The sequence below is a fragment of the Sminthopsis crassicaudata genome, chromosome 6 (genome assembly GCF_048593235.1).
Source record: "Sminthopsis crassicaudata isolate SCR6 chromosome 6, ASM4859323v1, whole genome shotgun sequence".
NCBI lineage: Eukaryota > Metazoa > Chordata > Mammalia > Dasyuromorphia > Dasyuridae > Sminthopsis > Sminthopsis crassicaudata.
Genome location: NC_133622.1, coordinates 26,984,263 through 27,009,896, shown reverse-complemented (window position 1 = coordinate 27,009,896; position 25,634 = coordinate 26,984,263). Strand labels below are relative to the sequence as shown.

Sequence of the window (25,634 nt, the reverse complement as noted above, 5' to 3'; positions counted from 1 at the left end):
CATGTACCTTATTGTCTGTATAACATTCCCTTACTTCTGCTTATAGTCATTATTTCTTGTGGTCAATAATTCATTATATTCATGAAGTACACTTTGATAAGCTATTCCTCAGGCGGTTGTTGCCATGATTTTTGGTACCACAAAAATGATTACTGTGAATATTTTGGTTTACATAAAAAGATCTGTCTTGTCTTTCTTTGGACTCTGGCTTTATGAGCAGTAACCTGATATTTGGGTTAAAATTTATAAACAATTTGTAATAATTAAAAATTATCATTGGGAACAGTTCCATCACTTCATAGCTTCACCAAGAGTGTTAATATACCTGTTTTCCTACAGTTTTTCAGCATTGATTACATCTGTCTTTTATTATCTTTGCCCAGTTGGATGGATATAAAGTGGAACATGAGTTATTTTAATTTGTTTATTCCTGTTAGTAATTTGGATTATGGTCCTCACATGCTATTGCTAATTTTCAATCCTACCCATTAGCTTGTTGAAATAATATAGGATGAGACTTTTTTAGAAGAGAGCCAAGAACAACCTTGCTATATAAAATGTTGTCCCTCCAGGGATCTTGACCAGAGAATTGTATTTTAGGGAAAATTGCTATATTTTGGGGGATTTTTTTTTGGTACATTGGGAAACTAAATTCATTTGATGGAGGGATCCAAGAAAGTTGCTGTAGTTGGTCATGTTATAATGGAACTCAACTACATTTTAGTTCATCTTCTAACAAATAATTGAAGTGATCGTCTTACAACAAATTATTTCTAACTTAGGATACTATAGGTCTGTAAGCCTCTATGTTCCAATATAAACTTACCCATGACATTTTTCTATGTAAAATTTTCTGGCCAATTAGGTAGAGAAAGCATAATTGAATGCTGTTAGCATATTCATAACTAACTCTTTAAGAAGAATGATGACGCACAGCTTAATAATATATATAAATTGAAGGTGCTATACTTTTTCATCCTGTGAAGTATGGTGATGAAAAATTTTTTTATCGGCTTGAAGGTTAAGCACGCATAATTTACATGTATTAGTATGGAACTTACCATACCAAATTAATTAAAGTATTCAGTTGAACTTGTATAGACTTGAATGCAGACATAATTTCATTCCTTTTAAAGTGTACTTCACATTATCAACTTTATTCCCTACTTGAGTTAGATTCTCCTGGGGCTGAGGTTACTCCCTGAGGTTTTAAAATGGCATTAATTCTTTTTTTTGCCTCTTGATAGCATTTACTGTATAAAATTATTGCCTTGGGTGTGGAATTTAATCTATACATTTTCAACTTGTAAGGTAGACATAGTATAAACAGCCTTAGGTTTCTTTGCATAGGTAATTTAGTTCCATAAGACTTCCTGGATGCTGAACCACATTCTTGTAGCCTGAAATAGTGTATTGAACTTGTAAAAGAACTTAATCACATAGCATAGTTTATATACTGGGCTCAGCATATTTGATAAATATTTTCTAAAGGGAAAACAAAATATCACCAATAGTAAACGTTTTAGGATTACCTCCAGAGTTTTACACCTTAACCTTCTGTAAAACATTATATATATATTTCTTTAAACAAGACTTAGTCCATTACCATTCTTATATTAGAGCTCAATGGATTTTCTCCATAATATTGAGTGTGTGACATGCTATTGTATTTCAGTTGATGATGCTTACAGCATTAGAAAACCAAAGAATGGTAAAATTGACAAGAAAATGGAATGGACATACAGTCTCTTTATATATTCCTAAATACCTGGCCTAAGTTTCCAGTTTATTTATTTATCACATTTCTTTCTTTTTTACATTTTTCTGGAAGTTCAGTTTTGGAAGTTGAATTTATAGAGGAAAGCCTCTTGTATCACTGAGGAGAAAATAGAAGCATTTTCCCATGACTCCCTCCTTAAAGTCCTAAAAATTTAGCACTTTTTTTTTTTTTGGTGTAATACTGCTTTCTCTTGTCTCTAAAAAAAGAATCAGTACTCCCAGCTAATCACTGCGCCATACTTGTTTTCCATCCCCTCCTACTTGTAATAGAATTTGCTCCAATAAATATACTGGTTTCTTCTAATCACACCACTATTTGTTCAGCTGCTGATCTTTTGAAGCATCATTATTGCATTTGACCTTCATTTTTCCTCCCTTAGTTCCATTCTCCAGTCACAGAATCACAGAATTTAGCAGTTCACCATACTTCCAGAAATATGTCCACTTAGCAAGTCAGTGTGGGGCTGCTTTTTAATAGAAATTCAAGTTTTACATACATATCCGTGGAGAAATAATTACCATTTCTGAAGTCATTGTGTTCCACTTTGGAATAGCTTTAATTGTTAATTGTATTCCTCATTCTGACCCTAAATATTCCTTTGAGAGACACGAACTACTTGCATCCTTGGGCCTTATCTAACATTCTATGTACTCCTTACTTACATTTCATTTTTTGTTAATAGTGAAATATCCTGTTTTATAAGAACGGGGAATTATATGACATTAATATCATCTTCTCCATCACCCGGCATAGTGCCCTGATGTCTTATATTGTATTGTATTGGAGTGGGATAGAAAACTTAAAAAAAAAAAAAAGGTTCAAAAGGTTACAGTGACATATTATAATATATATGTAATATGACATAATATAACATAACACAATATAACAATATAATTTAGTGTAATATAATAATAATAATATATCTATATATATCTTTCTAACAGAAGTTCAAGTTTTTTTTTATTTTTGTTTTTGTTTTTTCCTGAGGCTGGGTTAAGTGACTTGCCCAGGGTCACACAGCTAGGAAGTGTTAAATGTCGGAGACCAGATTTGAACTCAGGTCCTCCTGAATTCAGGGCTGGTGCTCTATCCACTGCGCCACCTAGCTGCCCCAGAAATTCAAGTTTTACATAGTTTTCTTGACTTTTTATATTGAAACAACCATAACTTTCAGGATAACTGATTTCTGTTGCGAGCACTGCCATAGATCTTGTTAAGTTACCCACATTTGCAACTTGAAGTCATCCTGGATTTCCCTCTCACCTCTTGTCCAACGCCAAGTCCTTGCCAGCTCTGCCTCCATATTGTTTCTCCCATTCCTCCCATTGGCTCGGCTCACACAGCTGCTAGCAGGTCCGGGCCTTAAAGACCCTTTGATTCTGAACTAGTAAAATATCCTCTTAGTTGGTTTCTCTGCTTCCACTCCTTTCTGCCTGCAGTCTGTTTTCTGTGCAGCTGACGCAGGAATAGCACCCAAACACTTTTCTGCTTGTCACTTACTTGCTCGGATGTTAACTGTGGCTCCCTGTTGCCTGTTTGGCATTTAAAGATCTCCACAATTGACTTAATTCATCTCATTTTCTTGTGTAATTCTGATGATGATGATGAAGCAACTTAAGAGAGGTTTGGGCTAGAGTCAGGAAGCCCTGATTTCAGACACTCACTAGCTGTGTGACTCTGAGCAAGTCACTTACCCTCCGTTTGCCTCAATTTCTTTATCTGCAAAATGGGTATAAGAGTAGCACCTGCCTCCTAGGATTGCTGTGAAACTCAAATGAGATGGTAATTGTAAAATACGTTACACAGCACCTGGTACATAATAAACCCAATGTTGGGCATTTAATTGTTTTTTGTTTTTTTTTTTTACAATAAAATTGTAATTTTAATTGTTAGAATTATTCCAGGGAAATTCACCTCTTAGCTGTTAGAACTTGGTGCTTCTTTCCTCATTGTGCCTTCGTAGGGATATGGAATTGTTCTAGAAGTCCAGAACTGCTGGTTTGGCTTTTTGTAAACTTTGCTCTTAGCACAATACTGTGCAAATAATAGGTACTTAACAAATATTGAATTAATGAAGTTGGCTATAACATTCTTAAAAAATTTGAAGACAAATGAGATAATTCTCTCTCCTCATTGCTCTTTCTTTTCCTCTCCCTTCTTCTCCCCTTCTTCATGGATAGAAATGAATTACAAAATCTCTTTTTTTTTTTTCTGGTTCAGAAGAGTACAAATCCCGCTAGCCTTGCACTTAGCTGAGTCTTAGGTTAATGTCAAAGGCACATTTCCTTGGTTAGTATGAAAGAATGTTATTTGAAAAACAATTCATCTATCTGTTATGTGTTAAAACCTTCTTGTAAATTTTCTCTTAATGAGCTTCTGTCTCACCATTTGCTAATTTAATATTAGTTCTTTATAACTTTAATAATTTTCAAAGGCTTTTGGTCTCCATAATAAGATGGAAATCTTGAGCAATTCCACTACTTGGAGCATTGAAATCTGTGTTGTCAGTATATCTTTTTTCTTCCATTGGACTGTGCCTGCATTTTCTCTAGGTGCAAGAATTAACATGGTATTCATGTTACAGCCCTTGATGGTTTTCAAAACATATTCATACATCTGAGGTCCTTGGAGCTTCACAGCAATCTGGGGTGGTCATTAACACACCCATTTTATAGATGAGAAAACTAAGTCCTTGAGATGCTTAAATGACTTTGATCTCTTGTGCAAATGCCATGCTGTAATATATCTGATGGTACCATATATAGACAATTGCTGTTTCTGTTTACTTTAGTTGCGTATTCTCTCCCTTTGTGTAATCATAGAACTTATTCAAAATAGATATAACACTTTAATTGAGGAAGGAATCAAAATAATTATGGAATTACTATAGTAGAGGGGATACCATGCTGAGTTTTCTCAGAAATAATCTAGGTCACTGCCTGGTATTAACCGTAAAAAAAATAGACTTATTCTTTTAGTCCCTCCCCCCCTTTTTTTTTTAAATAAAACACTGCAGTGCTATTAATATCAGTGAAATTAAATCCTGCTCCTTTAATATTTAACATGTAACGCTAGCTTAAGCCATTTTAATTACAATTCTTTATGTATGTCATGTTACGATTTCATGTTGTCTCGTTTCAAAATAGTAGAATCTTTTTTGAATTTCAAAGACAAAGGGGATTTTAAGTGGCTTATTCATCTAATATTATCCCATAATGTCTAATATCCTAAATCTTATCTAATATTAATTATTCAATAAACTTAAAGTGCTGACTCTGTAAATCACCACGTTATTACTTTACATTATTTTAAAAATCAGTTGCCCGTTTACCTTCTTTTGAAAAATTGAGGCGTCAGTGAGCAAATATTTGTTGAATATTGTACCAGGTACTTGAAACTTGCACTGTTATATTTTTAATGACATCTAGGAAACATCTTCAGAGATCGGTGCATAATCAGCCAAACTTTGAAGATATGTTTGTTTATTTGCATATGCATTGCTTTATCTTCTAAAATTTGTGATTCTTGGCAATAAGAACTATTGTCTTTTGATTTTGAATCCCTGGAATCTCTTTGGTACATAATAGATGCTTTATAATGTCTTTTGATTGATTTGAGTCATTTTCTGAGAAATGTGTCTATTTCCTATGTCCAGACTTTTTGTCATTCTTTGCTTTTTAAAATTTCTTTTCACCCCCCAAACCCAGTTTCCTGTTTCAGCATTTTTCTCTACAGTTGTTAGAACTAGAAAGAAATAATCCCTGAGGGAACATATAAGGGTCTCTTTAGGAAACAGGAACCCAGTGGTCACCAAATAAGAATCCTTTTATAGAATTTGATGTTGAACTCATCTTCCTACTCCCATTCACTCTGGCAGGTATTCCTTTGGTGGTCCAGTTGGTGTAAAAGATCTCCTCAAAGTCTGATGTTCTTACCAATAAATGTAGTCCATGGGAAAATGAACATAGACTTGGAGAGCACACGTGGCAACGAGCAGAACTCCAGGCTCCCCCTGGATGTTCTTTTGTCTTTTGCTGCTCTCCTTATTAAGATTTTGTGTTGCTTTTCCTCCAGAATGGATCTGACTTTTTCATCTGTTTGCAGTTCTGGGGCAGCAGATAGAGTGCTGGCATTTGTAAAATAGTAAATTTGACATTTACTAGCTATGTGGACCTGGGCAAATCACTTAATCCCATCTGCCTCAGTTTCCTCATCAGTAAAATGGGCTGGAGAAGGAAAGGACCAGCCATTTCAGGATCTTAGCCAAGAGAATCCCAAATGGGTTCACAAAGAGTTGGATGTGACTGAAAAATAACTTTTACCAATAGCAAAATCTGCAACCCCGTTGCAGTATTGCCAATCGCTGTTGTCCTGGAGATGTTGCTAGGGTGCCAGTGAGAAAAATTCACATGCTTTAGTTTTTGAAAGTTCACAAGTTTGTTCTCTGATTCAGGGGGGTAAGTTCTCCTTAAATGGACAGAGCTGGAGGCCTCCACCATTAAGCAGTGCCTGAACAGTCACCTCTACCAGTTTGACAGTGCCACCTGTGGTTATTCCAGTCCAGTGACATCTGAATTCTGTCAACAAGAGATAAGAATGAGATTAAAAATAATAGTAATTAAAACAATAGAGTAGAAAATGATTTGGGGGCAAGTTGCTGTTCTGCTAGATAATGTTAACTAGACTATTGCTCACTTGTTTCAAAATAAATGCTTTTTTTTCTCCATTTGAATGAAATATTTGGATGTATGCTTAACTAATGGAGGGTCCCTAAAAGCTTTCTTGAGATAATTCTAGTAAGAAATAGAATAGTGGAGATGACATATATTTCATTTTATTATCATAATATTTTGATTTCTTCTGAGTTTTTTATGTTTTCAAAGTATGTGAGTCCACATAACTTGAAGATTGTATTTAACATAGAAACACCTATTAAAAAAGTATACTTAAGTTTTTATGAGCCACTGTTATGTTTAAGTAGTTGTGAGCAATACTTTGGTATGTAGTAATAGTCTAATTCTATTTACCAAATAATCTAATATTCAATATTTGCAACATATTAAACATTGAAAAGTCTAATTCGCTTTATCAGTTTATTGATTCTCCAGGATATTTTGAATTCTTTAGCTGACAAATGGTATGATAGAAAGAACAGTGGCTTTAGTTTTGATTGTTCTGTGGTCCACCTTTACTACCCATGATATTGAAAAATGAAACTGAGCTATGAAATCAGGACATTGAACTAGATGGATTCTATGCTTCCTAGGAATCTTGTCCTTTTATCTAAAACAGTTGAGATCTCTTTTTGTTAAGAAGTTTGTCATCCATCAGTTCACAGAAGGTAATGAGGTTTTTATATAATTCTAGCCATTGAGACATGTATTGCAAATTATTCAGTAGGCGTTAAGGTTTTGCAGCTTCTAGTAATGTGTGACAGAGCCTGTAGTTTTTGTTTCCTTGCGTAATTTGCATTGATTGCTATCTTGATTCCTATGTCTTGGCTCTGTAATTTATAATGATGATTGCTTCCTTCTCACTTCCCATATACCCGTAATTCCATAAACAAATCCACATGACTAAGCTATCTTTTGGACACATCATTGTTGACATATTGTTAGCTTGTTCATGCAGACATTTGACCTCTTGAGAATTTTTTGATTCTTTTCTTGATTTTAGCCATTCCATAGGCTCCCAACTCCATGAACTGGGCTTTACCTAGTGTGAGACCCATCATATCAATCCCCAGGCATTTCTATCCATGCTACCCTGCCACCCTGCCCCACCCAAACCTTAAAACAAGCTCTTTGAGGGCAAAGGACTATCTTGTTTGCTTGCCACTATCCTTGGAACATCCTAAATTCATAATAAAAATTTCCATTCATTCATTCTCTCTGCAGGTAAAATCATTTTGTGTTTGTCCAAAGGAATGGTATTCCCATTGATAAGAAAGAAGGAAACAAACATGCCCTTCTATGGGCCATGCCCTGGGGCAACATACCATAAACAGAAAGTCAGATCTGTTGGAAGCCAGCTCACTAATAGGAGCTGAAAATCCAGGTGGCAGGTGATGGAGGCATGAATCCATAGTTCTGAAGTCTGTAAATCACAAGTAGATACAGGAGGGTAATGCAGGCTGGTTGAAAATAGAACTTAGGAAGAACTCGCCAGTGAGAGAAAAGGGCCAGTCTCATAAAAGGTGATTCCAGAGTGAGGAGAAATTTTGAGTTGATTGGATTAGTTGTTTGTTCCAAACTAAGGAAACCCTCTGAGGAAAACTTTCAGACAAGAAAGCAAGACAGGTGTAATTTGGAATCTGAAAGTCAGGAAGACACCCTACATTGAACTTACAATTTTTTTTTTTTGTGGGGGTGAAGTGATTGTTAAAAAAAACAAACAAAAAAAAAAACCAAAAAACATTTTTCAGGTTTTTTGACTTGTTTGTTATATCCTCTTGAGAATTTTAGTTTATTTTTATGGCCAAGTCTTGATGTCTTTGGATGATGGGTAAATGTCTCAGTAATATTGTATGATTATGATATTTTCCTAATATATTGTGGTACATATTATATAATTCTCGATTGATGTCAATTGCCTTAAACATGGTATTACTATTTCACTGTGATTTCAGGATGCCAGCAAGTCTCTTAACCTAATCAGCCATAGCTTTTTCCTGAACATCCAGAATAACAGATACACAGGTATTCTTAAGTATCAACACAGTCATCTCTTGGGTTAATTTGACCTCTTGAATCAAGCTCAAAATCATTAGTCTTTGTCTTTGCCTTTCATTAAAAACATTTCATTTATCAACCAATACATTTTGATATTCTAAGAGAGACTCCATCAAATAAAAAGACTATTTGATGTTCTGCTTCCCCCTCCCCAGTGGAGTCATTTAGGTTAATATCATTCATGTCTATCAAATGATATCTTTGATACTTTGTTCTATTTGTGGGAGCCATTAATAGATTTATGTGGTTAACCATGAGCCATTAACTTGGACCATAAGGAGCTCAAACTGTATCTGAAAAAGGCCTCATGCCAGTTAGGCTGCTGATGCTAGGTGGTTGCTGATACTCATCTAACATGCTTTCTCTTAAGGAAATGAGACTTGCATCAGAGAGGAAATTGGGTAAAGATGACACTCAAGTGCTTGAGCTAGTAATTAGACTGTATCCATTCTCCTGCCTTCTAATTTTGCGCTTTGAAAAAGTGATTTAACGCATGTGAGGGGTTAGGGATACCTTGTGGCAGAGAAGGAAGCAGCATATTGGAGGGGGTGCCCCAAGTTCTCATGGTCTGGCCAAACTCTAAATCTGGTCATTCCTGGTGCCAAAGTTAATCGGTTTATAACAAATGTTTGAGCAATGGGTTCTAACATCCCTGATGCCGAAATCTGGCATTTGGCATTTTCAAGAATAGATTGAAAATTTCAATAAATGAGATGGATTTTTTTATCTTTATGAAAATGAAGAATTCATTGTATTCATCTTTATTTCCCATATTTTTGCATTAACTTGATAAATGTAAATGAATTATCGCTAAATTTTATTGCTTGTAAGCTTGTATCATGATTTTGAGGACCCCTTGAGTATAAAAACATTTGATATATAAGTGGAAGTTTGAAAAGCATAGTGTATGTATAAGTATTATGTTACTAATGATATTTATTATATTGCTTTTTAACCTTACACAAAGAAATCTTTCCCTAGATGTTGTCAGGAAGACTTTGCCATCATGAATAGATTAGATGATGCCTTAGTTAAAATTTGGGTGTGAAAATAAATTCTGTGTATAAACCCTATTTAGAACTCAGAATCTTTTAAAAATTGACAAAGACATTTCCAATAATGCTGTATGAACAATAGCAGTGTTTTAAAGAATATATTAGTACATGCTAAGAATGATTTAGTCTTTTTTTTTTAGATTTTAGGCATTTGTGCACAAAGCCTGAAATATAAAAACCTCCCTATGAAAGGTTTCCAATGCAATGTTATTTTTTTTTGCCTATACATATATAATATAGGTCTGCCTATTATCGTCTTTTTCTTGAGGGAAAATAGTACTATGTTGATTTCATAGATTATCATTGTTTGTTGGGACGTTAGCATCTATATAGTCCAAACTCCTCATTTTTTAGATGAGAAACAGAATTCCATAGACTTGTAACATAAACTAGTTACAGTTTTATGTCCAGAGCCCAGTCTCCTGCTAATTGATGACTTCCTTTTGTCATCATTTTGTTTATTAAAAATAAAAAATTCATAGTTAATTACATAGTGAGATACATAGTATGTTTGAACTTTTTCAATGTAAATGTCTTCTAATAATATTAGAAAATGGTTCAGTTCTCATTTAGGCAAGATTTTTTGAAAATAACAAAATCCACCAGTTGATTTCAAATAGGGCTGTTCATATAAAATGCCTTGAAATACATTGAAGGCAGAGGGAAGAAGAGAGAGGTCAGACAACGCAACTGCCTCTCTGTGGAGAGGTCGGAGAACCGCAGCTGCCTCTCAGTCTCCTAGTATCATCATCATCCTCTCACAAGAAGAGATCCATTCTACAGGTCTGAGTTAGACCACTGGCAAGTGGCTTCCATATTACAACAATGCCTCCAGAATTATTTTTTAAAAATCTTAATTTCTGTTAAAAATATTCTCCTATTTTGGTGGGTGAAAATTCTTTTTTAATTTTCAAAATACATCTGTAGTTTGCAACATTCACCTCTGCAAAATCTTGTCTTATAAATTTTTCTCCTTCTCTTCCCCTCATCCTCTACCTTAGAAAGCAAGTAATCCAATATATTCAATATATGTTAAACATGTGCAATTCTTCTATATATATAAACTCTATTTGAAACTTTCTAAATAATACCTTGTCATTTTATAACTGAAATAAGAAAATACTAGATAGCCAAATTCAGTTATTTTCGTATTTATTGAGGATAATTATAGTTAAATAATGGCCAGTTTTGTTTTGAAATAGCTGCTTTTATAATTTTATATTTGTGTTATGCATTATATATATTTTTTTCTATCTAATATGTATACATAAAAACAACTTTTCCAAGGCTGTGTGTATGAATTTCTATTAATATTTTTCATGTTGGCTCATGAAACTTTTAAGCTTCTCTGAATTAAACTTGCATAAAAAGATCAAACCTTAGAAAGTAGAAAAATGCTAATAATTTTGATAAAGCTTATAAAATGCTTCCTGAAATCCCTTTTTGCCCATTTATTTGCAAAGAAGCATTTATAAATATGTAGTCACAAATATTTCTTAATATTCAGCAAGATCTTGGATTCTTTGAACCTAAATGGTGTGGAAACAAGTGTTGGCTTAATAGCTTTATTTGTTGTTCCCAGACAGTAGAACATTTTATTTGGGGGGATTTCATAGTTTTGCCAGTATGCATTTAATGTAAGGCATTTCTAATCTAAAGCATTTCCCAGGATTAATTTTTCAAATACTTTCCCAAATTAATTTTGGCTTTAACTGGCTATATGAAATTATACAGTCAGGTTTCTTGGTATAACTAATTTTGTTTCATAATTTGAATGTGACTAATGATTCCTTTATACACATTATGAAAAATTAGCACAAATATTCTTGGTATGATGCTAAAGAGCTAGGAAATGGAACTAATTGATATGAAAATGAAAAAGTATTGATTGAGAGATCCTATATGTAGTTTTTTATATTTTTTTCCAGCATAATATAGGTCTGGCTATTATCATCTTTTTCTTGAGGGAAAATAGTATTGTGTTGATTTCATAGATTATCATTGTTTGTTGGGACATTAGCATCTATATAGTCCAAACTCTTCATTTTTAAATGAGAAAACAGAATTCTATAGACTTGTGACATAAACTAGTTACAGTTTTAGGTCCAGAGTCCAGTCTCCTGCTATTTGATGTCTTCCTTTTGTCATCTTTTTGTTCATTAAAAATAAAAAATTCATAGTTAATTACATTAGTGAGTCTTGAAGAAATCTCCCAAAACTTTTACTCTAACACACACTTGAATGTAAATCTCTTTTATAACAGCATTGACAAACAAATCATCCGATCTCTGCTTGAACACTTCTTGCTACAGAGGAAATCTCCTTTTACTCCCAGTACTCTTCTTTTGAAGTTATTAGGAAGCTTGCCCTCCTGGTGAAATCTTCCTTTCTGTACCATCTCCTCATCTTTCCTTGATCCCATTAGAACACCTATAATCTTTTTTGCTTATCACTGGCCTTAAACAACTTAGAGGGATGGAAGTGTTCAAATTTGGAAAGAAAACTCAGTATTCTGAGGGTTTTTTTTAAGTAGCTGTTTTTTGTTTATAGTTTCTAACAGGTTTATAAAGATGAGGTTAGTAAGTCAGCCTTTTGGAACTTTTTTGTCCAAAGTTTAAGAGATCCTTGGAAGGAATAATTTGGCCTTGAATCTTATCACCAGATTTATTACAGTGGAATACCGTTATCTGAGAGGAACTATTTTTTCCATAAAAGATTTTAATGTAAATAATCATAAAGATCTTATTGTATTTGGCTTTTAACTGGGGTTTCAGATTTATTCTTTGGTCTTGAGGAAAACTGTTGAACAGAGAAGACAAATGTTATGTATTGATGACATGACCATGATCACAATACATGATCACAGCAAGGAGAGGGGATGAAGATTTCAATGAATGTTTTCCCTAAGTACTGATTAGTAGTTGTTGTTCAGTCATGTCTGTTTCATTGTGATCACATTGTGATCACAGCATTTTTCATTTTCTATTTCCCACCAAAGTCTCTTTAAACTCCTCTTCATTGTTTCCGTAACACTTCTCTCCATCTCATTCTTTGCCATCTCTTTTTCCTTTTGTCTTCGGTGTTTCTCACCATCAGCTTTTCCAATGAATTCTGTCTGTTTGTTATATGGCCAAAATATTTAAGCTTCAGCTTCCGTACTTGTCCTTCCTAAGTATTGTCTGATTTTTCTAAATGATAAGTGATTTGCTCTCCTTGATTATTCCATAGTCCACTGAACAATTTGGCAATTTGGTCTCCACTTCTTCTGCCTCTTTGAAAACAATCCTACTCTTCTGGTAATTGTCAGTTTACATATTGCTGAAGTCTTGCAGAATTTGTAAAAACTGCAGAATTTTAAGTGATAGCCTTTGGTGGGCAAGATGAATGTGCAATTGTTTGGTAATTTGAATCATCTTTAACATTATTCTTCTTTAGGATTGGGATGTAAACATTTTTTCCCAATTCATTAGCCACTATTGAGTTTTCCAAATTTCCTGGCATATTGAGTGCAACACTTTAACAGCATTATCTTTTAGGATTTTAAATAACTCAGCTAGAAATGTTACCTCCACCAGCTTCATTGCTAGCACTTCTTCCTAAGGCCCACTTAATCATTCTATAAAACAGTGGTCCTCAAACTTTTTAAATAGGGGGTCAGTTCACTGCCCCTCAGACTGTTGGAGAGCCGGACTATAGTAAAAACAAAAGCTCATACTCTGTCTCCGCCCCTCAGCCCATTTGTCATAACCTGGTGGGCCTATGCATAAAGGTCCTCAGCGGGCCGCATCTGGCCTGCAGGCTGTAGTTTGAGAACCCCTGCTGTAGAATGTCTGGCTGTAGATCAGTAAGCACACTGTCATAGATTATTGGTATGTTAAAATCTTTCTTGTATCATTCTGCATGTGTTTACCACTTCTTCATAATCTTTTGTACTTCTTTTGAGTTCCTATCATTTTTGTCTTTTATCATGCCTACTTTTGCATGAAATATTCCCCTGATATTTCTTAGTTGTTTTAAAGAGATCTTTTGTCTTTTTCATTATGATATTTTATGGGTTTGGTTTTTTTTTTTTTTTTTTTTGGAGGGGGGTTGCTTATTTATTTCTAATTCATTCGTTAATTATCATTCATTCATCGATTTATTTTTAATACAATTGCTTTGTGAATCAAGTTGGAAGAGAAAAATCAGAACAAAAGGGAAAAACCATGGGGGGGGTGCTTATTTTAAAAAAATATATATATAACAAAAATAAACCTCTTTCTCTCCTTGAGAGCCATGGAATTCTGAATTCAATTGGGCTTATCTTTCCCTTTCTCTTTTGCTTTTCCTTCTTTTCTCAACTATTTATTTGTAAAACCTCATCAGAGTCATTTTACTTTCTTGCTCCTTTTTCCCTTTTTTTTTTTGGGGTGTGTGTGTGTGTGTGTGTGTGTGTGTGTGTGTGTGTGTGTGTGTGTTGTTGTTGTTGTTGTTGTTGTTGCTGTTGCTGCTGCTGCTGTCTCCTGTACAGTATTGCAAATCTCTGCCAATAGTTCTTTAGGCATTTTATCTATCAGACCTAATACCTTAAATCCATTCATTAACTCTACTTCATAAGGGATATTATTTGGGTCATATCTCTATGATCCAATGACAATAGAGTCTTTTGTTCAGAGTTCATTGAGGACAAATTTACTTCTCTTATAGTGGTCTTCAAAACTTTTTCTCTGTCTGATCATATGGAAACATACCGTTCAGCAAGAATCATAGGAGTTATTTTCAAATTTGTAAAAGTTAATGAAATTTTTAACTTCTGCATGAAGATTGGTTGAAAGAATTAGAGGTAATCATCTTAAAGAAGAAACGGATATGGCAGTTGTGATAGCTATCCTAAAGTTTTTAAAGAGTTTTGGGGCTTATATGGTGGAAAGATTAGATATGTTCAACTCGAGAAATAAAAGTTGCAAAAAGGACAATTAGTCTTTGATATAAGGGAGAAAATTCCTTTTAGGGCTATCAAGACATATAATAAACTGCTTCTGGCAGTATTGCAAGTTTGGAGGCCCAGTTTACTTAAAGAAAGACTAGCTTACAGGTACATGTTGAGTATAACTTCCTAGGGTCTTCCCTGTTCCCCTTTGGAGATGATCTGAATGACCTGGACTGAGTTGGGGGATTGGCAGATCTCAGGAACTATCTGTGTCTGAGTTATTGAGATTTTAAAGGGATGTTGGGTGCTGTCCTGGGCAGGACAAACTTCCTTCCAATAGATCATCAAGATAGCCCCATGACATATCTTTATGGCAATTTTAAACTACCCCTCCCTTGTGGTCTTCCTCAAGGAGTGAGTCGTCTCCCTTCCCTGAAACTCTTCGCTCAGATTCTAGACAGACCACTTATTGATTGTGTCAAAGAAAGTATTTGTGTGTGTGTGTGTGTGTGTGTGTGTGTGTGTGTGTGTATGGGCGGGGGCTTGGACTAAACTGATGTCCATCCAACTTTGAAATTCCGTGATTTCATGATTCTTCCACATTTTAAAGCCTAAATTACACATCTTTCCTATTGATTAAAATGGGTCCTGAATTTGCATTGCTAGAGAGTAGGGATCCTGGATCTTTTAATGAGGTTACAGAACCATTGAAATCTCACCTAAAAACTTAAGGAGGGAAAACATTTGGAAAGCAAGTACACAAATCATAATTGAGTATCGTCTTTTCCTTGAAAAAAAAATTTAAGAAGAAAAAGGGCATGAGAATATTTAAAAGTCTGTGTCATTATTTTTTGAGTAAAAAACAATACAATTCTTATAACTACTTATCTGGAAGCAAGCAATTCATATCTTGAATAGCAGATATATGAATGTGGTAGTGAAGAGTGAACATGGAAAAAAGCTGTTCATTTGTTGTGCACATCATCTGGTGGTTTTTGAATCTTTATGTTTTTCTCCAAGAGAAAATGTCACATATTTCCACATTCATCTCTGAATGTGATTGTGAACATGGCAGCCATTTACTTAAATGTGCTAAGTACTCATTTGTTCATATAAATCCTCATTTCTTCTTAGGGCAGTCATTTTTTTTAACTGATGGTTTTAGAATGAAAAGTAAAAATATCTTTCTCACAGCAAACTTTTATTTGAATGTGTCTATGAATCAATATTGTTATTTTCTATATGTAATAATTAAATTGATTTTATATATGTTAATAATAATTCATTAAATTTATATTTCAACAAGGAAGATAAAAAGTTTGTAGTATATTTTAATAATAATTCATTAAATTTATATTTCAACAAGGAAGAATAAAAGTATGTAGTATGCTATTATTAGAATATCTTTTCATTCTGTACATTCTAGGTATTGTCTTTCTTTAGGATGGCAGGCCCCTTCAATTATTTAATTTATTATTTTTTTTTGGGGGGGGGTGAGATCAAATTAAAAGTGTGGTCTGCAAATCAAAACTTGGTTCTTTGGATGCTCTAAAGCAGTGGTCCTCAAACTTTTTAAATTGGGGCCCAGTTCACTGTCCCTCAGACTGTGGGAGGACCGGACTATAGTAAAAACAAAAGCTCACACTCTGTCTCCGCCCCTCAGCCCATTTGCCATAACCCGGTGGGCCCATAAATGTCCTCAGCGGGCCTCATCTGGCCTGCCAGCCGTAGTTTGAGAACCCCTGATCTAAAGGGTGGGATTAGAAAATCAACCCTTTCCATCATTTATCAGCAACTGGAGAAAAAAAAGTTAAACTAATTAGGGTTATATATAACACAGAGTGATAATGTTGAATTTTAATTAGAAAGATTAGTATCTTAAAGTTTTTACATTTAACCTTTCAGTCTTCTTTCCCCATAACTTTGTAGCATTTATGTTTTTGAGGTAATTGAAGCTTAAAAATGCATTAAGACTTTTTTGGGACACCCAGTATTTTACAAAATCATAATAGCCAAAATAGCCAGCACTTCTAACACAGATATTTTCTAGGGAAGATACTTCCACAAATGACCACAACTTTTTGGGAATTTAAAAATGGAAAGAGAAATATATAGCAAGAGAACATGTTATTGTTTATATCTTAAAATGAATAATGCTTCTATCCAGAATGCATGAATAAATGCAGGATTTTCCCCAAATGTTTTAGATCAAAGGTAATGCTTTTATAAGTTTTTGTAATCCTGCCCAACTTTAAAAGCAGAGAAAATATATTACCCTTAGAAACTACATTTTGGTCAGCTTATCTTCCACTTGAGAGTAAGCATATCATAAATCATTAACATCCAAACAGTAAATCTGAGAATATCATATGGTTTTGAGAATAGCAAAAATAACTGTGGGGGAAGAAAAGGAAATCTTTTATACTAACCTTTTAAAAATTGGTTTGTATTCAATAAGGATGACTTCTAAAACATTGTATTTTTTAGTCTTTTATAAAATAATTATGTTTTTAAAAATATGCATTTTGAAATTTTCTGTTTTTATTTTCCACACTAGGATTTTAAGAGTGGACTTGGTATTACTGTAATTCCTATGAATTTAGCCAATGTAAAACACGTGGATCGGACTGTGAAACAATCTTTTGAAATAATCACTCCCTACAGAAGTTTTAGGTAAGATTGAATTTTTGGAATATTTTAGTGCTTCTGGTAAATTTAAGTCTCTAAGTTTTAAGTTATTGGTCTTGTATTTAAAATTAACTAGTTGGACAATGAAATTATTTGTAGTGACTTGTCTTTTTTCCATAGTGGCTAGCAAATAAATGCCTTCCAAAATAGTTTTTAAAAATCAAATAGTCCAAAGAAATCTATAACTCATCAGTTTTATATTAGGGCAGCTTTGTGTTAGAGCAGCAGATGGTGCATTATAATCAGGAAAACGAGTTAAAATTCAACCTCTCTTATTATTACTTGTATGACCCTGTGCAAGCCACTTAATCCTATTTTAGTTTCTTATTTGTCAAATGATATGGAGAAATGGCAAAACACTGCAGCATCTTTGCTAAAAAAAAAAAAAAAACAAAAAAAAAAACTCAGGTGGGATCATAAAGAGAAAACTGAAACAACTGAATAACAACAATTTTGTTCTTCCTATCCTACTGTACATGTTGATTATAGTAATTAAAGAATTAATAATAATTAAAGATTTAATTATTTTTTGGGGGGCAAAACATGAATAAGTGATTCAGGTCCATATGAAAAGAGCCCACAGTTTATTCAAGCCTTATTCCTTTACTTTCAATGCAATGATTTTTTTTTTTTTTTTGCCTCTGTAAATCCAAACCTTTTTACCAGATCTGTATATAAGGAACCTTTTCCAGATAAGTATTTTTCTGTATAGTTTTCACATTCAAGACTTTTTTAGCATTTGTTGTCCTCAATGTTTTATCTCCTTGGTAGCTTGTTGGCCACCAAGTGATGGTTATTTTGGGGGGAGAGGGTAACACAGTTCTAAACTCTTAATTTATGGTGTAATCTATATCATGAAGGAGAGTTACCCCAAATATATACCAGATCCTGAAAATATTGCACTAAGCCTATTTTGCCATTCATTTTTATTTTGCTTTAGTCTCTATTTCCAAAAAAAAAGTTATTTCCCAAATAAGATTTTATATACTTTGAAGCCAGAAAATGTATAGCTTCATGTAATCCACATAAGGAAGACTCAGTTGATAATTTTTGAACTAAATTTAATACATTTATTTATTGCAAGTCCACTTGTTAGTTCTAAGGCTTGAACAGATTATAATAGTTACAGGCCCCTGATCATATAATAAGTCCCTTCAAGGAATTTTTAATATAATTGATTGGAGATTTTTGTTACTCTGTTTAAAAGTTATTATTTTCTTTGCACCAAGAAATATAAGTCATTGCCTCATGAATAGAGAATTTAGTTTTTGCAATTTAAAAGTAAATAGATGGAGATAGAATCACAGTTTAGTTTGGAAACACAGATTCTAGTCCCACCTGTTCCTGTGTAGGACCCACAGTTATGAATATCTTGGTGATTGTAAGTTCTCCAACTCCTCAGAAAGAAAATGCTAGCCCCACAAGCCAGTACTTTATTTCCAGGGCTGGTGTAGCATTTATTAGGCCTCTGTGAATTCTCAAAAATACAACATATATTTTAAGGAGAAAACTAAAGTTTTATAAACCTTTAGAGAGGCTATATAAACCACTTTGTGGCATACCTAGTATAAGGTCTCATTTTTAATGGACTGAGCTATTAGATTTGCTGAACGGACAGAAATAAAAATAAACCATTAATATCTAAATTTTCTCCTGATTTGGATAATAGGTAGTATGTATACATTTCTTTAAAACTTACACAAAAAGTATTTTTCATATTTTATCTTATTTTACCTTCACTATAGCCTCTTATTATTGCTTTTCTATTGATGAGAAAAATGGGATTGAGACGGGTAATGGGACTTGATCAGGCCACAAAGGCAGTAAATGTTTAAGGCAATATTAGAAATCAAGTTTTTCTGGTGTCTACTTCACTGTACCTAGCTGCCATTGAAGATTTTATAAGTCAACTCTAGAGAACAGTCATCCTGAGAAACTATGGTAGTTCCAAAAGTTTCTCAAACCCATTTGATCCTTAACTTCATTTTTAGTTTTTAAATTTTAAATTGCCAGTTCTGAGGTGCAACGTGACGATCATTATTAGCTTAGTTTAAAGCTAAATTGCGTGGCTAGCAGGTGCTTTGTGAATTGAGGATCGAGTTACAGACCTGAAACTTCTCCCAGCCTTTTTTGAGTATTCTTCCTCTACCACTTGGGAAGTTTTCCAATCTTTCATCTGAGCCTGTGATGTACTAAGGTAAGAGTAGCACTGTGGTGAGGGGAGATTTTTATGACTATTTGCTTTCATGATACATAAAGCCAAAAGGATAGAAAGGAAAATAGCCCTTAATTCATTTTGAGAAATACAATTGGATATTTCCAACTGAAAGTGGATTAGAAATGAATCCTCCATCACTCTTAAATTTGTATGGAGGGCAGATTTTTCAACTGCGGTTCCGTCTTTGGATGCAATGACTATGCAAACCATACCCTCTGCTTAATTGGCCTTTACAATGGAGATCAATAAGACAGAAAAGTCAATTGTTTCAGCTTTACAGCCGAGTCGGAAAAAGAGAAGCAAGAGTGGATTGAAGCCGTGCAGCAATCGATCGCAGAAACTCTCTCGGATTATGAAGTAGCTGAGAAGATTTGGTTCAATGAGTCAAACAAGAACTGTGCTGATTGCAAAGCGCCCGATCCTGACTGGGCATCCATCAATCTCTGTGTTGTCATTTGTAAGAAGTGCGCAGGTAATTAATGGTGAGCAGTGCCGCCGGCCCAGGGGAGTGGGCTGCTGGGCGGCCAGCCCTTTGCTCTCTCCTGCGGCGGTTCCCTCACTGATGGTGATGGTGATTACAAACCTTCCAGGGATGTGACTTAGTGAGCTGGGGAATGCTGTAAGAACGGGTGCACATTTCTCACCAGCTCGTCCAGTGGTGGACGTTTTTTAAATGACAATTTCAAACCATCAGGCTTATTCTTCCTTATTTTAGGCACATATCTTAAATGTATATGCAGTTTTTCATTGTCTTCTAAAAAGGATGCTATTTTAGAAAATTTTAAAGGTGCTAGAGAATATATGTACATTCTGAGCTCTTGTTTACTAATTTTATAGAATTATAATGTCATAGAATCTCAGAACAAAAAGGCAACTGTAGGGGTTTAATTTATAAGTCTATTAAAAGCCTATAATTTATAAGTCCAATTTGTACCTGACTAGCAGTTCCCTTTACAGCAGTTCAGGTGGTTGTTAAATCCTTTCTTAGTGACTTTATCACCTTTGAAAACGCATCCCACCTTTAGGCAATTGTAATTACGAGAATTCTCTTTTCTCACATTAAACCAAAATCTACTTCCCTGTAATACCGGCACATTTCTCCCAGTTCTGTCCTTATCTGCCAAGCAAAAGTCCATTCCCTCTTCTCCATGTCAGTCTCTAAGATACTTGAAAATAGAGCTCATGTAGCCTGAGTCCTTTATTCTCCAGGCTAGAAATCCCCTATTTTCTGCTGAGCCTCGTGTGGAGAGCTTTAAATCTTGTCCCCATCCTCATTACCATCTGTGGACAAGTTCCAGCTTGACGCTTTCCTTACTAATATATGGAACAGAGGCTGGAAGGCTGGACTTGACATTTCAGATATGTCGGAAGCCTTCAGTTGCTCAGGGAGAACTCCATAAGGATGTTGTGTGAATGACACATGAGCAATGGAGTGACGAGCTCCCCTTTGCCTGGAGAAACAGAGCAAATAGTTAGGAGTCGTTTCTGTTGCTTGTCCTTTGGGGGATGAGTATAACAAGAGGCATGCAATGTTGGAGAATATGGCAGGGATCTGAACTTCCTCTTCTGCCTCCATTTGGAGCTCCCTAGTCTTGACTTGATGTGAACTTACGTTTTTTCAAACTTCTTTAGCCAGACGTTTTAAGTTTTAAACCGGCTTTAATTTGCCTTTCCAACCTCATTTAACATTATTCCCCTTTGTGTACTCAATCTTCTGGCCAACTTAAGTTACGCCTTTTCTGCAAACTTGGCATTTGTCTGTCTCCTGTTTCCATGAATTCATGTTGGCTGTCAACCATCTCTGGAATATTCATTGCCTTGATCACAGCAGTTTAGAATTTTTCTCTCCTTTCAAATGTTACTTCCTTTGGGAAACCATCTCCAAAATGTTTTCTCTCTTTAAATATTCTAATTAAAAATATTAAATATTAATAAATTAAATATAAATGTAAAATTTGTAAATTTTATGTCCTTCAAACTTTTACCTGTTCCATGCTTACTTGATTCACAATTATGTATGAGTACATCACAACTTTCCTGGTGAATGAAATTCCTAAAAGATAAGAAAACAGACACTCTTTTACTCAAACAATACCTCATACATTGCAGGCTTAGTTGATATTTATTGATTCCAATAGAATTTGTAAGATATTGGTGAGAAAGTTTTTTTCTTCCATTTAAAGAGCCACTTTAAACAAAAAAATGCATAAGTTGAAAACTTATATTAATATCTTTTTTTTTTTTAAATCATTTAGGACAACACAGATCTTTAGGACCAAAAGATTCCAAAGTTCGTAGTCTAAAAATGGATGCCAGCATTTGGAGCAATGAACTCATTGAGGTATGGTCCACAAACGTATTTCAGCCTAACCAACAAAGGGGAATGGCTAATAGGACAGAAAATACCTATATAAAAATGTTGAATAATGTGTCAAATGGTTCAGTAATTTTTTGGCAAAATACTTATCTTAAAAATTAAATAAAACCCTTTAAGTATAGGTTTCTAACTATGCAATAATATATAATATATTATGTGATATGATTAATGTAATTGTTTCTTAACAGTATGTTTAGATAGAGATAAACACACACCTTTAAAAAAATAGTAAATATGATTATGGATAGTACTGAGAAGGCCTTACACGCCTAATTCTAACCCTGGCACTCCTCCATTCTCATTTGGAGAGGTCCAGAGTGTTTCAATGATTTTGTGTTCTACCACAAGAACTACCAGTCCCCAAACCATGGATGGACGACTAAGTTGAACCATTGATTGGACTCTACCACAAGTGGTTTTGTAAATATTTTGGTGTAAATGAAATTTTTATGTTTTTTACCTTATTTGGGGAATATGCCTAGCAATGAAATTTTTTTAGATCAAAGAATATGGACAATATAGTTACTTTTTGAGCACAATCCCCAATTGCAAAATGGTTGGACTAGTTCAGAGTTTCAGTAGTTTTTTAGTGTGCCTGTTTTTCCAAAGCCCCTCAAACTACACGTACTATTCCAGTTTTTGTAATAATTACTAATTTGCTTAATTTGAGGTAAAAGTTCAGTCTTGTTTTAATTTGGATTTATTTTATTAAAGATTTGGAGAATTCTTTTCTGTGGTTAATTGTTTGCAGAGTTTTTTTTTTTTTTTAAAGCTGTTTATTCATTACATTTGAATACATTTATTGGGAGAATAATTCTTAATTTTATTTTCCTGTATTTCTTAGATATTAAATCTTTATCAGAGATATATATTGTAAGGATTATTATTATTATTATTATTATTATTTTACTAATTGACAGCTTTCCTTCTTATATTAGACAGATTGACTTCATTCATGCAAAAAATTATTTTAAAAAGTGGATGTCTATCTGTTTATATTTATCTTTGATAACTTATTGATTTGTAATTCTATTCTGGTTTCTTTCAACTGATATTTTTCTTCTCAGCCCACAAAAAAAAATCCAAACAATCCCCCCAAAGAAACAGAACCAAGCAGTTTTTAACCCTTCTGACAAAACTAAAATCTGTAAACTTATTTTGTTAATCATATTTCTGTCTGTCTAATATTTTTTTCTTCCAGCTTTTTATTGTTATTGGAAATAAAAGGGCAAATGACTTTTGGGCAGGAAATCTTCAAAAAGATAAAGAATTACACATAGATGCTCCAGTAGAAGAAAGAAAACTTTTTATTACTCAAAAATATAAAGAAGGACGATTCAGAAAAACCCTTTTGGCCTTTCTTACCAAAGAAGAATTAAATAAGGTATGATCAAGCTAATTAGGGAGATGCGGTTTTCAAATTTTTGTTTACAGATATGTCAGTAATATAGGAAAGGAAATAATTTATAACTTTATCTGGAGAATAAAATTATCAGTTTAATTTCTGTCATGTAGCATCTCTGATGAGATAACCCATACGGTAGTGCTTCCTTTATTCAGCCTTATGTGGAAGGAGCTATTCTTCATAATTGGACATAATTGTCTACCTCTTGATGACTCCATTTGGGGTTTTCTCAGGAGAGACTAGAGGAAATTGAGGTGAACAGAGTTAAGTGACTTGTCTAGCTGGTAAGTGTCTGAGACTAGATTGGAACTCATGAAGATGAGTCCTCCTGACTCCAGAATGGCATCCTACCATACCCTCAACTGACCAACATGTTGAGGTAGAATTGCCCATTGTATTTTATTTCATTTTCATCAATTCTCCCTTCCATCTCTCTCCTTTATATCACATTTTCATTAATGCTTTTTCCATTTAAAAATATTGAACATAATCATATACACACATAGATAACCTAAATCTTTATATACACTGTATATTTCTATCTAAAATATTGAACATATACAGATATAAATATATATACTACACACACACATAATATATATCTATATACACTATATGGTGCTATCTAAAAATATCAGACATATACATACATATCCATATAAACACACATATGCACCTATACATCCATGTATGCATGTATCTCTCTATACAAAATTCATATCTATCTATCTAAAAATATTGGAGAGATATATATACACTTATATACAAAAATATATATCTATGTACACTATCAATATCTTTTATATACATACATATATATATATATATATATATATATACACATACATACATATGTAAAAGTATAGGGTTTTCTTTTTTTATTTTGGAGATAAATAAGGACCACCTTTCTCTTTCCTTTTCTCCCCATGGAAAGATCCAGTCTAAGGCACTTGAAAAATATTTAGAAGAAAGCTCCAATTATCTCTCTCTAGGACTTCCCAGGTTTTCCTTAGCACCATAAGCATATTTTTGATGTTGCTGCTATTTTTTTCTTTCCTCATGTGTCAAAGGAGGTTTGCTCTCCATGAAGATTGTATTTTGGGTGTTTAAAAATTTATTTTGATCATGCTGGGTATAGTGTCTCAGAATCTCAGGGAATCTAATATTTGTTTTTTAACATGTTCTGCATATCTCAGACTTTTCAGAGATCACACATTTTCAGGTAGATATATACTTGTATCAGTCTAAAGTTAATTAATCCACCCACCACTAATTTTAGCTACTTATGAGTTATTTGGAAAAACTAGCATTTTTATATTTTTAAATTACATCAATTTAACTTTTAACCATTAAATTCTTACTGTTGGTTAAAGAATTTTTAGTATAAATAATAAATATCCGAATCACATTGTGTCTATCTATAATATATACCAAGTCTGCCAAGACTAGGAATACTAGGTATATGAAAAATAAATTTATTTGTATGAATATAGGACATATGAAAAATAAATTATTGCATTTTCTCAACTGCCTTAGACCTTGTTAAAGAAAAAAAAGTGCCTTAAAAACCTGTACATTGAAACTGCATGACAGACCTTAATCTTACAGTAGTTCTGAGCATTAAAAGCCAATGATGAAAATGGCTAAAGAATTAGCAAATCCATAAACAATGACTAGTCTTGTTTTTGTTTTTTCTGTGAAAAGTAAAATTCATCATATCCATGGATGTATCTAAAAAGCTAAATTTATTTGTTAATTTTCTCCTTTATCAGCTAATCCCTAAAGTGTTCTCATTCATTAACTTGCCATTCCTTTAGTTTATTTGCCACTGGAAATATGGGATTAATGCATCATGTTTTAAGCTAAAGTAAAACGTTATGCTATGGGAATAGCAGATTTTTTTGACACATGGCAATTAATTTCCAATTACAGTTCATTTTTTATAGGATCCTTAGTTTTATGTTATTTGTATAGTAATATCTGCACCATTTTGATATCTTTGTCCTTATGTCTTTACCTCTATTCTCTTTCCTTTGGCGACACTTTTCATTTCTGTTTCTATTGTCTTTATTTTCAGTCTTTATTGTTTTCTATCCTTACAGACAGTTTTAAAAAAAGGAGAAATGTGAAATTTCCTCTCCACGTTATGTCTTTGGCTCTTTTAAATCCAGACTTCTAGTAATGATTTAATTCAAACAGGAGAAGAATGTGAAACAGGATGCTATCTTTGTTTAAGCTGGTGTTTTGCAATACTTTGAGATGGAATGCTGTTCATTTTCACCATAACAGTTGGAAGCAGAATATAATAGAACCATAGGGAAAGAAAATAGGTCAATTAATTTAGGGCTTCCTGGATTATCTTTATATAAAATCGCATCCTTATTGTACTCATAATGTTTTCAACCTTCAGAATTTCAATCATATGCACATTTGAGGGTTTTGAAAAAAACTTTTGAAGTATGTATAAGATA

General features: G+C 33.6%; 1 protein-coding gene across 2 annotated transcripts in view; it reads left to right on the top strand.

Moving 5' to 3' along the window:
- ARAP2 (ArfGAP with RhoGAP domain, ankyrin repeat and PH domain 2) overlaps positions 1-25,634 on the top strand; it is a 209,265-nt gene that overhangs the window by 87,584 nt on the left and 96,047 nt on the right. For both annotated transcript variants that reach the window (XM_074276137.1, XM_074276136.1), the window contains exons 11-14: positions 17,033-17,148; positions 19,654-19,853; positions 21,637-21,722; positions 22,960-23,142. In XM_074276137.1, coding sequence (XP_074132238.1) covers positions 17,033-17,148; positions 19,654-19,853; positions 21,637-21,722; positions 22,960-23,142 — 585 coding nt within the window. The remainder of the gene's footprint in view (positions 1-17,032; positions 17,149-19,653; positions 19,854-21,636; positions 21,723-22,959; positions 23,143-25,634) is intronic.